General features: G+C 34.1%; 1 protein-coding gene across 1 annotated transcript; it reads left to right on the top strand.

Moving 5' to 3' along the window:
• The first annotated feature begins 7,928 nt into the window (after positions 1 to 7,928).
• LOC130973353 ((S)-8-oxocitronellyl enol synthase CYC2-like) lies at positions 7,929 to 9,351 on the top strand. The gene has a single exon (XM_057897840.1). The coding sequence runs from the start codon at positions 8,051 to 8,053 to the stop codon at positions 9,179 to 9,181; it is 1,131 nt and encodes a 376-aa protein (XP_057753823.1). The 5' UTR covers positions 7,929 to 8,050; the 3' UTR covers positions 9,182 to 9,351.
• Positions 9,352 to 16,956: the final 7,605 nt, after the last annotated feature.

Raw genomic sequence — 16,956 nt, forward strand, 5'->3', positions numbered from 1 at the left:
GATAACTTAAACAAAAGAAAAAGAGTAATTCTCCACGTACAAGTGATTTTTAATATAAGTCATACAAATTATTTATATTTATGTCATTTTACTTTTTTTTTTGTGCCTCTTTTTCTTCTTCTTCTTTCTCCGTACTTCCTCTTCCTCTTCCTCTTTTTCTTCTTCCTCTTCCTCCTTGTCTCTTTTTCTTCTTTTTCGTAATTTTTCTCTCTCGTTATCATCGTCATAAACACCACCTCTCCCTCCCTCTTTTTTTTATTGAAATTTCTTCTTCTCTTTTCGTTTTCTCTTTTTCCTTCATCAAAATCACTAGAAAAACGAAGATACATTATTCAATGTACTGTTTTACTGTTCTTTTATATTTTTTTTCTAGATTATCTCTGTCATGTGCCTCATCCTTAACCAGCAAAACATTAAAAGATTTCAAGAAGAAATATACTATCTCCTTCTATATTGGGTGTATTTCTTAAATCCTTTGGGTGTATTTCTGTAATTCTTTGGGTGTATTTTTGTAATCGTTTGGATGTATTTTTGTAATCGTTCGGGTGTATTTCTGAAGTTCCATCATCTTCAAAACAATTTCAAAGCTTGATTTCAGAAACTATGAAAATCGAAAAAAACAGAAGGAGATCGAAGGCAAAGAGAGAACACTTTTCCATACAAATCATACAAGTCATTTATATTCACACCGTTTTCACATTTTTTTTGTGCCTTTCTTTTCTTCTTCTTTCTCCGTACTTTTTCTTCCTCTTCTTCTTCTTCTTCTTTCTCTGTGTCTCTTCTTCTTCTTTTTCGTAAAAAAGGAAACGAAGATAAAACACATGAAGATGATTCAGTAACGCGCGTGTTAGATCCAACTTGTAAGACTTGTAAACAAAAATGACTTGTATGTGTAGCACTTTTCAAAGAAAAAAGAGTTTAAAAATAACTTTTATTGATTAATATCTTTTACCAATTTTATTTTAATTATCTCCTCTGAGCACGGGTAGCGGGTATCCGATTATCCGTCCGAACCCGAATCGAATTAATTAAATTGATTCTGGAACTCATAGGTAATCGGGTCGATCCGAACCAAACCAATGACTCTTTCTAGTAATTGGTTCGGATAACGGTTCTGGGAGTACCGAATCCAAACCAATCCGTGGACCCGACTATGTATTAACTAAATAAAAAAATAAAAATTTAAAAAATATATATGCCTTTTAATAATTTTGAGTTTCTCTCCATTGCATTTTTGTATTTAGCTTTTAATGTGTTTGGTGTTTATTTGTTTAACATGTTTGGATTTTAATGTGTTTAGTGTTTAATTTGTTTAGTTTTTAATGTGTTTGATGTTTAATATGTTTAACATGTTTTGATTATTTCTATTAATTTTATATGTTTATTGTACTTACAAAATTTTTAAAATAAAAATTTTGTTTTTTTTTTAATTTCTGTTTCATCGGGTATACAATTACTCGAACCGAACCAATCCGTTCTTAATCAGTTTGGTTTGGTTAAGGTACATATACAAAAAAACGTAAATCCGAACCAATTAAATTTTGGTTCGGTTCTAATTTTACCTTCAACCCGAACTAACCCGACCCAAAATGAGTCATGACCAACGCTCAGAAAAATAGTCTCCTAGCAAGCCTAACTGTCTCAAATATAAGTTGAATAAAAAAGTTACAAATATTTTTTTCGAGTTCTAAAATAAATAATTGTATATTTTTAACAAAATTAAAATAATTAAAAATGGTTGGATCCTACCTGTGATATATGGAGTATATACATCTAGGAACTCGACAAAGAATAGGTACTTATTGTAGATCGTAACTCTTGAATAGAAAATCTCACGTAGTCAAGTATTTTATTCTTGAAAAATATTTTTAGAAAAACAGGGTGAGTTTTGCAACTCAGTGACTAGACAATACATCTATAATCCACATGAGATCATATAAATATTATTATCAAAGTAACTTTAATTAGAAAGTAGTAATTGATAGTAATAAGTGAATCAATAAGAGAGTTCTCAAATAGAAATAAAATCAAAAGTCCACACTTGGGCGACTCCACCTCTAAAGGTAGCCCTTTCCTCTCGTGTGTTCGTAAGGAATAACAGATCCAACGTGTCACTTACATGTTAGGCTAGCAACGCCCTTACTAGTTGAGATCAGAGCCAGATGCATCTAGGTTAACGTCATAACCGTCGTTAACTACAGTTTTCTAATACGAGCCTCACAAACCAATTCAAAACATATAATTTCAATGACAACCAATCTTTGATCTTTCAAATACATACAGTATCAAATCAAATCAAATAATAATTTCTCATCAAAAATCTTTTTCAACATATGAAATGTCGAATATACTTTACAAATTCAGAGTATATAAGTGAGTATCAATAATAATTCAATGTTCCAAAAACACATTCAAATAAAATCGAATATTCTAAAATAATACAAAACGTCATCAAACATGTATACAGTCTCATGTGCAGATTGAAAATCTAAATTTTCATACAAATAAATATTTAGTTCTAATAAATCCATTATTAAAATCAATTTCAAATCCTTTGTTGTTAAATTATAAGTATAGTCATAAATTCAAACAGCATATATCAAAATAATTATAGATGTAAAGCCAAATAATTATAAATATAAAGCCTACTTACAAATTGGTCTTAAGGGATCAAAGAAACCGAACCCGGAGTGCCAAGTTAAAAGGTAAGAGAGGTTGGAATAGAATGGAACGAAAGAGCATAGAATTTGGACCGAGACGGTGGCAGCAACTTCCACAACTACATCGCAGATGTAATCATAACATCAACATCTCTAACTGTTCCATGACAGCACCAATACCAGTATTCAAGATAATTTACAGCAAAAACACAACAAAAATAGAGCGATAGTACTAAAACAGAGACATATATTATTGCAATTAAAACAAGAGCATGTAAGAAAAGAACAAAATACAGCAGAGTAGAGGTAGAAGTATTATAGTTTCACAAATGGAGTCAGAACAAGGAAAAATGGTGCTGATTTAGAGACAAGAATGAAGGGGGTGTGAGGCTGAGTAAGACCAAAACAGGGACTGAGATAGTTCATTAGCAGTGACGTCGATGATGCTCCCTTGACGACGAGCTCTGTTGATGGCAACAGCAGACACGACGATGGTGAACAGCTCCTCCATCGCGACTCTCTCTTCCTCCCTTCTCTGGTCAGCTCAAATTCTCTCTTGTCATTCAGCAATGACGGCGACCCCAATAGAGACGGTGGCAGCCTCAATGGTGATAGCTTGTCCGCGATGGAGGCGGCCCCCTTCTCCCTTGTCGCAGTTCTTTCTCCTCTACGAACCCCTTCTCTCTCTAAGAAGCTCCCTCATTCGCTCTCTCAAGCTTAGCAACGGCTCCCTTCGATGATGACCCAGGCAACCGCAGCGACAATGGATGCTATTCGGCGATAGAAACAAGGCACGGCAGCACGAGACCAGTGCTTCTCTCTCTCTCTCTCTCTCTCTCTCTCTCTCTCTCTCTCTCTCTCTCTCTCTCTCCTCTCTCTCTCTCTCTCCTCTCCTCTCTCTCCTCTCTCTCTCTTCTCTCTCTCTCTCTCTCTCTCTCTCTCTCTCTCTCTCTCTCTCTCTCTCTCTCTCTCTCTCTCTCTCTCTCTCTCTCTCTCTCTCAGGTGAGAGTGTGTTAGAAGAGGGTTAGTATGGATAAAATTAGGGTTAGGACTGGGAAGAGAAAATAAGGGTAATATAGGAATTTTAATAAAATTAGATGGTTGGATAGTAATAAAAGAAATTATATGTAAAATGTTTCAAAAAAATTCAAGATGTTACATTCTAGTCCTTTTACAAAAATTTTTGCCCTCGAAAATTGTTACAATATGCAAAATCTTACATGCTGTTAGCATTTTACCAATATGAGGCAAGTATAATGAGGTGCAAAAGTTACAAGATAGGTTTATGTTAAAACAATACGGTTGGCATTCATCTACTCTCGTTCCCTTAACAACTCAGATATACAAAGCACTTTTTACTTTGTTCGTCAATTTCCTCAAAATACAATCTTACTTCATAATTTCTTTGGTTCTGTTGTCTATATCCATGGTAGCAACCAATCTTATGCCAAACCTTAGAATTACAACTTTTTTCGAATTTCGGCATCGATAAGTTGTGTCCTAAAGAACTAGCGTATCGCTTGTTATATCTAGAAATCGCACGTGATATCGAAACAAGCTCAAGTTTATCCAAAATGATACAAAACTTAGGAAGAAATGGTAACATCACAAATGAGGTTCGCAACAATTTGGAAGGATGCGTAGGATCATAATAAAGCAATAATATACAAAAACAATGAAGTGTGCTAGAAAGAGAGTCAACTACATTCTAACAAGAAAATTTGAATCAAGGAACTTTGACAGAAACAATAAAAGAAAAGATGAAGTAGTAGGTCGAAACAAGTCCAAGTTGAATAAAAAATAAGTGCAAAGTTCACAAGAGATGGCCACTATAGTCTGTGACAATGTTCACAAAGATTTAAGAGAATGACTAAGAACACAATCAAAGACACAATCTTTGAGAATCAAAGAAGAGGAAGAACATACAAGGCCTAAAGTTTATAATATTTATAGACCAAAATAAGAATACTAGGACAAATGAAGTTAAAGAAAACAATAAGAAGCAACAGTACTATAGGCAAGAAAAACTAAACAGCAACAAACATATAACGTAAATAAAATACCCACAATAATTGTAAATCAAAATTCTAAACAACAAGATAAAGACAATAATAGAGGAACAAAGCAAACAACTAATTGAAGATTTGACTGCACCTTTTAAAAAGACAATTGAACAGTTATGAAAATTAAAAACAGTAATTACCACAAAAATTAACATGCTCATTTTCTCTTATCTAAAATTTTTTTGACAAAGTCCGTTTGAATTAATTGTCGTAACCTTGAATATTAAGTATACCAGAATAAAATTTATTAGCTTTTAACTATAAATAATAGATAAATAACGTAAAACATGACGCGAGAATATAAACAATCATCTCATTATTCACAATATTAAAATTCATCTATACATTTAACTCAGTTTTGTCATTGTTGTAAAATAAAGTTAAATGATTCTTTATAATCATGCATCTAGACTTAGTATGAAGTTACAAATAAATTCACATATAAAATAATAATAATAATAAAACTAAAATTTAAAGTATTAGTAATTAACACACTAGAATCAATTATAATAACTATTTTTTCTTTTTTTTTTGGTCTAAATCTCCAATTATGAATTTGCTTTTAACATAATCAAAGCACGTAGCAAAAGAAATCAAATTTCTTGTAAAGATAAAATACCAAAACAAAAATTTATTTTCATAAATAATTAATTGAATTTAAAGCTCACAAATTAAAGATAAATATATATCTTTTTATCCTTGTCTTTTATAAATAAATGAAAAACAGACATGCAAGTATAATCATGATTACAGAAAAAAAAAATTGACTATCTTTTATGTGAAAAGGAGAACAACAATAATAAACTATAAGTTGCCAGTTGTGAATCAGTCATTCTACATACACTTATGCACATATTTTATATAGACAAATATCTATAGTTCTCAAATTTTAAAATGCATAAAATAGTTTAATATGCGCTTCAAATGTTCGTAATATAAAAAGTTTAAATATTATTAAAATTTATTAGCTTATATTTTTTGAATGATCAATTTAATTTAATATAGTTTAATTTTATTTATTTAGTTACTAAATTAGATTTTACGTCTGTGAGTTTAGAATTTTTTTTGTTTTAACATAATAAAAAATTATAAATATCTCATAAAATATTGTAGTCATCATACAGGGAGATTAGAGAAATGACAAAGTATTTTTTGATTTCGTGATAAAACCATAGTATGAACAAGTAAGGTTGAATGAGTCCCTCTTTTGTTACATAAGGGAATTGGGCAGAAGGTAGGTTAAATGAGAACTTTCGATTCAATTCTCAAACTATGGTGTGGACAAGTTAGGTTGAGAAGTCTCTTTCTTGTTGTATGAAGAAATTAGGTAGAAAGTAGAGTGATTTTTTTTATATTCAATTTCAACCTATTTTTTTGTTTTCTATTTTCTATTTTTAATTTTAATTCATCTTTTTCTATTTCAATTCTTATCTTCTTGTTTATTATTAGTTGTCATTCCGCCGTATCACAGTCTCTAACATTTATTTTCGTTAGTCAATAACAACGATGGCTGAAATGTTAACTCACGCATGTGATCGTTAAATGTCCACGTACGTGTTCGCTTTGAACAAATTAATCTTTAGAATGAAGTACAAAACAATCTTCAAACATTTAAATAATCCCAAAATAATTTTTTGTAAAATTTAAAAAAATTTAAAATAGTCCCTCTTAAATTATTTATATATAATTATTTTTAAATTAGTAAATTTTAATTTAATTTCTAAAATTTTGATCTATATTTCTTAAATTTAATTATTTATACACAAAATCTACTTAAGGGATCTTAAATCGTTTAAAAAAAAACAACATACCAATCATTTTTTTCTTTGAATTATACAAATTCAGTATTATATCCCAGAATACATTTTTTCTTGCAATAGTTTTTTTATGAATTCCAACAAAATTTACTATTGTTTATCGCTCAAATTTTATCTTTTCGCTTTCTCTATAAAAAAGATACTTAATAAATTGTTCTAATTTATTTTATTAATTTTTGCTACTCTTTCGTACTTGTCCCTGAAAAAGCAAAAATCAACTCGAATTTCATCGTGTATTATTTAGATTATCAACCCTTCTTCTGTTCCCAAACACTAAGTTCCAATGGATAAAAACAAACTAACGATGTTGAATTAAGAGTACTTCCATTTTTATATACTAAAAAAATAGTGAATAAAAGAATCTACAGCTAATCTAATTATGACTTTCAAGCTACACATTGCTTTTTTTTAAAATAAATTATAAATTAATTTTAAAAAGATACTGTTTTTCAAAAAATATAAATAGTTTAAAATAAATGAGCCCATATATTACTTTTGACTATACAAAATATTACTTTAAAAATTTAAAGGACTGTAGCACAAACATAAACACTTGATGAATATATGTTTCACGTAACTAATGAAAATGAAGGAAATTGTATTACTATGATCTAATAGAAATAACAATTAAAAATTATTTTATATATTTTAAAACTTGAGATATTAGAATGTCTAAATTTAAAAATTTCGAACTGATTTGGTAAGTCCTCCTTGATAATAAAAAATAAAAAATTTCTACTTTTTGTCCTGATCCTAATCACATCACACTCCTTTGTAAAATTATGAACTTATGATACCGTGAAAAGTTGAGATAAAGGGGCCTCAAAAAATTTACAAAGGTATGCTGTGGCAACAACTACAAAGAAAAACGACGTTCACTTCATAACAAATTCAGATGTTTTTTTATATCTACATCCCCAGTTCCCTCCGGTTCTCACACACATCCCCCAAATAATAATAATAATAATAATAATAATAATAATAATAATAAAAAGTACATGAAATCAATTAATAATCAGTAAAAAATGGAACAACATAAATTAATTATAATTATAATTAGTTTTATTAATTTATAATTTAATTTGTTTTTTAAATTATTATTGACCACGTTCAATACATGAGAGAAGATTCGCTAGTGATAAGAGAGGATTACGGAACAGATATTTTGATCATTCATTAGTATATTTTATTAATGTGTAACATATGAAACATAGAAATCATATCCAAATCTGTGTGCCTATCAGTAGCAACATCCAGTTAAAGTCACCCATGCTTTTGGTTTATCAGTTGGCTGAGTCTTAACTTATATAGAGTTGATTCCCTAGCATTGTTGTAATAATAATAATAGGATTATAATTTATAAGGCTACACTTTCTGTTTCTGGTATCTGCTCCTTATCTCTTCTATGCTGCGAAGCGCGAAGTAAGGAGTAAAGAGTTCGAGTTCCTTGTACTTCGCTTCGCTTTTCTCCACTTAGGTATTTACTTAGGTTGATCATTTGTCAAATCTCATGGAGAAGCAGAACCACCAACCCTCCGTAGTAGCACTTGTCGTTGGAGTCACAGGCATGGCTGGTCTCAGCCTAGCCCAGGCCCTAAAGCACCCCGATTGCCTTGGAGGCCCATGGAAGGTTTATGGCGCCGCCCGATCCCAGCCCAATTGGTTCCCTCCTTCCACCGTTGACCACTTCATCGCATTCGACGCCGTTGACTCCGCCAGCACACACTCCAACCTCTCCCCCATAGCTCACGAGGTCACCCACCTGTTCTGGGTCACCGTTCAGTTCCCCGGCGACGAAGAAGCCAACGTCGCCGTCAACACAACAATGCTCCACAACGTCCTCACCACCCTCAAATCCTCACCTTCTTCCCGGCTCAGCCACGTCACCCTCCAAACCGGGACTAAACACTACATGGGCCCAATCCAAGACCCCACCCGGTCCAACCAACTCGTTGGCCACGAACCACCTTTTCACGAGGACATGCCCCGACTCCCTTACCCGAATTTCTACTACGCGCTGGAGGACCTCCTTGCATCCCACGCGCCATCACTTACCTACTCAGTGCACCGCTCGTCCATTATAATTGGCGCGTCTTCAAGAAGCGGCCACAACGCGCTTGTTATGGTGGGTGCTTATGCCGCGGTATGCCGGCACCTGGGAGTACCGTTTCGGTATCCGGGGAACCGGTACACGTGGGAGCATTTCTGTGACATGACGGATGCACGTGTGCTGGCGCAGCAGCACGTGTGGGCTGCGGTTACCGAGAAGGCTAAGAACGAAGCGTTTAACTGCATGAACGGAGATTTGTTCACGTGGAAGAGCATGTGGAAATTTTATAGTGAAGTTTATGATGTTGAGTTCAAACCGTTTGATGAGAGTGATGAGGAGTTTGATGTGTTAGAATTTATGCGTGACAAAGGGAAGGTTTGGGATGAGATTGTTGAGAAGCATGGGCTTCAGAAGACCAAGTTAGAGGAAATTGCGCAGTTTAATTCCATGAAACCTGTACTGCATTTTAATTTTCAGCATGTGTCTAGCATTAATAAGAGCAGGGAATATGGGTTTTTTGGATTCGCCGACTCCTTTAAGAGTGTCAGATTTTGGGTTGCTAAGCTTAGAGAAATGAAGATCATACCCTAATTCATCAATATGGCCGTATGGGCATCACCGTTGACCTTATTGGTCAGGGAAGGCTAAATGATTCCAACATGTGCATGTCTGGGCTTTTCTAGCAGTTGCTGCGTTTTCTGTAAAATGAATAAGAATAATATTTTCTAATCGATTCTTAAGTCAAAGAATTTACATGGCTATTTTAACTTAGACTATTTATCTCTGTTGATAAATTCGAATAACCCAAAATTACGGATGGCAAAAACTCAAGCCAGACGGGTATCTGCGAAATTTATAAACCAAAAACAGATTTGGGGAACATTTTTTTTTCTGGGTACGGATACCCGTATAATAAACAGGGTGGAAGCAGGGAGAGGAAGAGTGTTCGCACTGCGATTTGGTTCGGTTTTTAGGGAAAAAGTCATCCAATCCGAACGCTTAATTTATGTGCGGTGCGGTTTAGATTGGATGAAATTTTTTTGGAAATCCGATCCGATCCGATCCGATTACAAGCGGTTTGGATCGATTTGGATTTGCGGTTTTTTAAATAAAAAATTTAAATACATATAACAAGTCTCAACATCAACTTTTAAATACTCAACAATGACATAACAAGTCTTAATAATATCTTATAAAGCCAACGATAACATAACAATAGAAATAAAATTATATGTTAATTAAAATAAATAAATAAATAACATTTTGAATATAAAATATTTATTAAATAATAATAATAATACATGAATAATAGAAAAATGTATAACAAATTGAACATGTTATAAATATAATTGTAAATATAATAATAAAATAATAATATTATAGCACATTGTGCGGTTTGGATTGGATTGGATCGGTTATGAAAAGTAGATCCGAAATCCGATCCAATCCAACGGTTTGCAAAAAACAAAATCCAATCAAATCCGAATTAGTGCGGTTTTGATCGGTTTTCGATTTGGATCGAATTGGATGAGAGGTTTAATTTGGATTGGTTTGGATTTGAACACCCCTAAGGGAGAGAGGTTTTTGCCCCGTAGATATCTGTTTATTATCCGTGATTATAAAATTATAAAAAAAACCACACATACATATATACATACATATAAGTTTGTTGAAATCCTACTCCCTCAAACCACAATCTCTGCGTCTCTCTCTTACTCACTTCACTCTCTCATATGAGCCTCTCTCTCACAGTCGCTTTGCGTTGTCTTTGCTCAACGAAGATGATGACGACTATGCTCTATCATCTATAGCGTCCTAAATTTTTTTAAACATTTTACATATAAATTCTTTTATTGCTATCCAATCATCCAATTTTATTAAAATTCCTACATTACCCTTATTTTTTTTCCAACCCTAACCCTACTTTTATCTATACTAACCCTCTTTTAATACACTGAAGAGAGAGAGAGAGAGAGAGAGAGAGAGAGAGAGAGAGAGAGAGAGAGAGAGAGAGAGAGAGAGAGAGAGAGAGAGAGAGAGAGAGAGAGAGAGAGAGAGAGAGAGAGAGAGAGGCGCCATCCCGCACCGACGTGCCTTATCGCCGTCACTGAAGCATCCAACGTCGCCGCGGTTGCCTGGGTCATCATCGAAGGGAGTCGTTGCAAAGCTTGAGGGAGCTTATTAGAGAGAGAAAAGGGTTCGCGGAGGAGGAAGAACCGTGACGAGGAAGAAGGGGGCCGCCTCCGTCGTGGACAAGCCATCGCCATTGAGGCCGCCGCCATCTCTATTGGGGTTGGCGTCATTGCTGAATGAAGAGGGAGAGTTTGAGCTGGCCAGAGAAGGGAGGAAGAGAGAGTCGCGATGGAGGAGCTGTTCACCATCGTCGCGTCTACTGTTGCCATCAACAGAGCTCGTCGTCAGGGGAGCATCACCGACGTCACTCCTAATGAACCGTCTCAGCGGTCCCTGTTTTGGTCTTGCTCAGCCCCACACCCCCATTTCATTTTTATCTCTGAATCAGCATCATTTTTTCCTTTTCTAATTCTATTTGTGATACTGTAATGCTTCCACTTTTACTCTGCTGCATTTTGTTCTTTTCTTACATGCTCTTGTTTTAATTGCGATAATATATCTCTGTTTTAGTACTATCGCTCTACTTTTGTTGTGTTCCTGCTAGAAATTATCTTGAGTACTGGTATTGGTGCTGTCATGGAACGGTTAGCTAGAGATGTTGATGTTATGATTACATCTGTGATGTAGCCATGGAAATTGCTGTCACAGTCTCGATCTAAATTCTATGCTCTTTCGTTCCATTCAATTCCAACATTTCTCACCTTTTAATTTGGCACTTCGGACTCGGTCTCTTCGATCTCTTAGGACCAATTTGTGAGTAGGCTTTACATTTATAATTATTTGACTTTACATCTATAATTATTTTGATATATGCTGCTTGAATTTATGACTATACTTATAAGTTACCAACAAAGGATTTGAATTTGATTTTAATAATTGATTTATTGGAATTAAATATTTATTTTTTTTGAAAATTCAGATTTTCAATCTGCACATGAGACTGTATACATGTTTGATGACGTTTTGTATTATTTTAGAATATTCGATTTTATTTGAATATGTATTTCTAAGACATTGAAGTATTGTTGATACTCACTTATTGTAAAGTATATTCGATATTTCATATAATCGAAAAAGATTTTTGATGAGAAAGTATTATTTGATTTGATTTGATACCGTATATATTTGAAAGATCAAAGATTGGTTGTATTTGAAATTATATATTTTGAATTGGTTTGGGAGGCTTGTATTATAAAACCGTAGTTAACGCGTTTAGAACGTTAACCTAGATGCATCTGGCTCAAACCTCAGCTAGCAGGGGCGTTGCTAGCCTAACATGTAGGTCACACGTTGGATCTGTTATTTCGTACGGACACACGAGAGGAAAGGGCTACTCTTAGAGGTGGAGCCACCAAGTGTGGACTTTTGATTTGATTTCTATATGAGAACTTCCTTATTGATTCACTTATTACTATCAACTACTATTTTCTAATTAAAATTACTTTGATAATAATGTCTATATGGTCTCATGTGGATTATAGATGTATTGTCTAGTCATTAAGTTGCAAAACTCACCCGGTTTTTCTAAAAATATTTTTCAGGAACAAATACTTGACTATATGAAATTTTCTATTCAAGAGTAACGATCTGCAATGAGTGCCTATTCTTTGTCGAGTTTCTAGATGTATATACTCCATATATCACAAGCAGAATCCAACCATTCTTAATTATTTTAATTTTTTAAAAAGTATATAATTATTTATTTTAGAATTTAGAAAAAAATATTTGTAACTTTTTTATTCAATTTATATTTGAGACAGTTAGACTTGCTAGGAGACTCTTTTTCTGAGCGCCGGTCAATGGCTCATTTTGGACTGTGACAAAGTGGTATTAGAGCTTAGGTTAACCTGTGCAATATGGAGCAAGTGTCATATGGTAGGATTACAATTGTATAAATAGAAGCGCGCCTATTTGTACAAATTGTGACACTATCAAAGGCCTATAAAAATGTCCTCTTTGTCCTTTACGTTATTGTTGTCTTCTAATTATTGTAATCATGCGTCCTCTACCGCTTCTTACTACTCATGTCCTTTTAATTTGTACCTAATCTTGACTTATCTTTGGGTAGATTTTATCGAACGTGTTTTTACAATGGTTTCAGTTTTTGTTCTGGTTCGCGATTTCTCTTGTAGCTAATTTTAATATTCCTCACTTTTGTGAATTTACACTTTAATCTTTATTTTCGTGTTGTTCTCTATGATTTTTGATGTCAATATCTCATACATTACTGGGATGATTCGATTAGTGTTTGCCGTGAATAATTATCTAATTCCCTTATAGAATTGTATTTGGATTTGTAGATTGCATGGATTTGCTGAGTTTCTGATTAAAATGTTTTGTTCTGGATTTGATAAGCGATATTGAATTTTTTTCTTATGTTGATAATCTTTGAAATTATAACATAATTTTGATTTGCTTTTGATTCTTTCTTTTAAATCAATAATTTTAAAAATTGTTATTTAGTTTCTCAAAAAGGACTATGTGATGGAACATATGAAAAGAGTGTTATTATTATTTGTTCGATTGGTGATTTTCTTTGCTTAAGTATAGTGAACTATTTGGGTGATCAATTAGTTGGATTGAAACTCTTTTCCGATCTAGAAGTTTAGTTGTGCTTTTCTAATTTGATGATCTGGTTCCGTTATGGTTCTTTGTTGCTGAACATGGCTTTTTGTCGTGGAACTATTTTTAGTTTGATAAGTCGAGAGATATTGTGAACGCTTGTTTTTTGGTTGGTGATTATAAGATGATTTTTTTTTGCCTAAGATATGAAACTTGAAAATTTTCTTAATTCTTTGTTTTTCTGAATATTCTCTTGTTCTCAACCATTGTTCTTATTTTTAGAGATTTGAAAGATTTGTTTTCTTGGTTTGTAGTGTCCTTGTGAGATTGTGATCGTAGATATTATATATTGAAAAGAATTGCTGGCAATCTCTGACAAAAGAAATTAGATATCCAATTTTTTAAACCTGAATAAATTTTTTGTACAAAATTTTCTCTTTATTATATTCAACGAATTATTATAAACTATGCTTTTTTTTATGAACTCCTTAATAATTCTAGTTTTAAATTATCTAATTTCTCAAGGAGACATAATGTTTCATGATTCACATTTAATTGGATTCGTGGAATAAAATAGTGTAAGTAAAATTATACACTAAGGTACTAATTTGATCTATACAATAATGCTTTGAATTAAAATTTACTAGGATTGGAAAGATATTAATGCGATAATATAGAATTCAATAAATGATTATTTGTACCCATGATAGATGAAAATGCTGACATTTGTACTCATGATAGCCTGAAACTAAAGTTATACCCATGATAGATGCCTTCCGTGTGACAAAAGTGCCCTAACTTGGATCTGAGCTTGGTTCGTGAAAATCCGATCCTACATGGAACTCCCTACCTTATCTTCAACCCCTCTCTCTCTTGCTCACTCTCTCTCTCTTCAACCCCCACTCTGACCCCTTCTTCCTCAACACTCACTCCCTCACCTTCCTCGTCGTCATCAATGGCGCAAGATCTCTTCAACAATTTCTCGTTCTCCAAAACCCTGAAGCTCAAGACCAAGCAGCAAGAGCTTCTGATCCGCGTCACTGTCCTCACACTCATCTACATCCTAGCCTTCATAATACACAAGTAACCAACAACACCAATACATAAAGTGGCACCAAATTGATGATAAACACATAACCACCCCAAGCCGAAACCATGTAGAAATATCCAAACGTCGAAGCCAGAGCCCAAGCTAACGACCCAATGTTAACAGCCTTAACAAACAAATAAAATGTCAACAAAAGCGCGAATATAGCAACGCCTTCATTGTCATAGGACCCTGCCACAGACCGCGAAACATACCCAGGGCAGATTGCAAGCAAAGCCGCGGCAACGATCCCTGCGCTTGAATCCCAAATCTCCTTGCCGAAGAAGTAAGCAACGAGGGTGGTGTTGGAGGCAAAAAAGGGCACCGTTAGGACGCAAACCTCGCAGATGTGGACTGCAAAACGGAGGAAACGGAGGACCCAGTAGAGCGCGGCGGCAGTGAGCATGAGATTGGGGTAGAGGGTTCCGCCGATGATGCGTCCAAGTGGGTACCAGCTCTCTGAGTCGAACCAATTCCAGAACTTTGCCATGAGGGTGCTTCCTCGACGGGGATCTGTTGTTGTTCCACTTATGATTCTTCATCATTGTTGTTGTTCCCTCCCTGATGCTTCTTTTGCTGGTTACTTCTTCTTCTCTCTTCTCCGTAACTGTGGTAGCGGTGGAGAAATTTCTGCTGATGCTGCATGGTTCTTCTGAGAGTTGAGACACTACGTCTGAGACTTCACATTCTTTTTTGTTGATGATAATGGGGTTGGGAATGGGATGTGGGTTCTTTGATTCGATTTTGTCATCAGAGTTTTGAAGAGGAGGCAGAAGGGTGTCCGATTCTGACTTCAAAATTGGAACTTGATTTCGTTTGGCAATGGGTGTTTGTGATATGACCTCTTTCACAGACTCTTCCTCTAACACTAGTGGTGGTTTCCGCTGTGATATTTGTTGGTTAAGATTTGAATTGAGGAGAGAGGATGTAAGGTATTGTTGGGGGGTTTGATTATTTTGGTGATATGGATTTTGGTTTTGGGTCTGGAATTCGCTGATGCAGCAACCCATGTGGAGGTTTGAAAAACAATGCGAGAGGGTTGAAGTTTCAGAAGGTTAGTACTTAGTAGTGGAAAAAGTGGTGCCACTTTATATATTGGTGTTGTTGATTACTGGTGTATTGGTGTTACCATTTTGCGCCATTGATGACGACGAGGAAGGTGAGGGAGCGAGTGTTGAGGAAGAAGGGGCCAGAGTGGGGGTTGAAGAGAGAGAGAGAATGAGTAAGAGAGAGAGGGGTTGAAGATAAGGTAGGGAGTGCCACGTAGGATCGGATTCCCACGAACCAAGCTCAGATCCAAGTCAAGGCACTTTTGTCACACGGAAGGCATCTATCATGGGTATAACCTTAGTTTCAGGCTATTATGAGTACAAATGTCAACGTTTTCATCTGTCATGAGTACAAATAGTCATTTATTCTATAGAATTCTTGTGAATTTTGTTGTTTCTAAATTAAAAGCGGGAATCAATATTAAAACAATTTGAGATTTTATTAGGACAATCATAATATATAAAGACTATTTTGAAAATTTTTGTAAGTTAGAACTTTTTTTATTGAAAGATTAGTAGTTTGAAAGGTCTTTGTTCTGGTAACAAAGTTATTGCTAATTTTACTATTAGTATTATTGAGTATTTACTTGAATATTTTCTTGCTTTGCATCTTAATCATTAACCTCTATGTTATAGTTATGGAAGCTCAGTTCTCTTGCTCTTAGGGGTGGCAAGCGGGAAGTTCTCCCGCCCCGTCTCACCCCGCCCCGCCTAGTGAGCCGATCCTAAAATTTTACCCCGCCCCTCCTAACTGCGGGCTGGTGGGCTAAGTTCGCCAAAACTCCTCTTTTTCTTTTAATTATTAACTATTAAATAATATATATAATTTCACCATCATATTAAGAAATTTATAATTTTTAAAGACATAAAAAAATTATATTTTTTATTTTCACAAACATTAAAGTCTTTATAATTATAAATATCTAATAAACATAATTATAAACCAAATTTTCATCCAAAACATAATTATAAATATTGTTTCCAAACCAAAATAAACATAATCTAAAACATAATTATAAATATTGTCTCCAAAGCAACATAAACATAATTCAAAACACTCAATTTTCATCTTCATACTCTTGTAGGTTGGGTTGAGAAAAGTTGGATTTTGACAAAAAAATTACAAAAATACCCCCTTACAAAAAAAAACTAAGCCCGGCAAGAAAGCCCGCCCCGCCCTGTCAAAACCCACGGTTTAAGCGGTGTGAATTATACGAATTTTTGCTCTTTGACGGTCCCAATTTTCAATCCATCCCACCTTTTTTGATAGATTATGCAGGTCAACCCCATGAATTTAGGCCCATTTGTCACCTCTATTGTTTTACACTCATTTAAGTCTTTAATTATTATTTCTTGACTCTTTCCAAAATTGTTAAAGTATTTTGGCCTTTGACATTTTGACTTTTATCAGAGTGTATTATATACATAAAACATCACCATTACTTTAAACTTTTTTTCTTCTTTTTTCTTTTGAGAAATTTCTTTTACAAATATTATACATCTTCCTCCAATCATTGATGATTATATGCTCCGAT

Source organism: Arachis stenosperma, chromosome 1 (assembly GCF_014773155.1).
Source record: "Arachis stenosperma cultivar V10309 chromosome 1, arast.V10309.gnm1.PFL2, whole genome shotgun sequence".
NCBI lineage: Eukaryota > Viridiplantae > Streptophyta > Magnoliopsida > Fabales > Fabaceae > Arachis > Arachis stenosperma.

Excerpts from the sequence above, each read along its gene's own strand:
- LOC130973353 (XM_057897840.1), top strand. The coding sequence starts at position 8,051 with ATGGAGAAGCAGAACCACCAACCCTCCGTAGTAGCACTTGTCGTTGGA.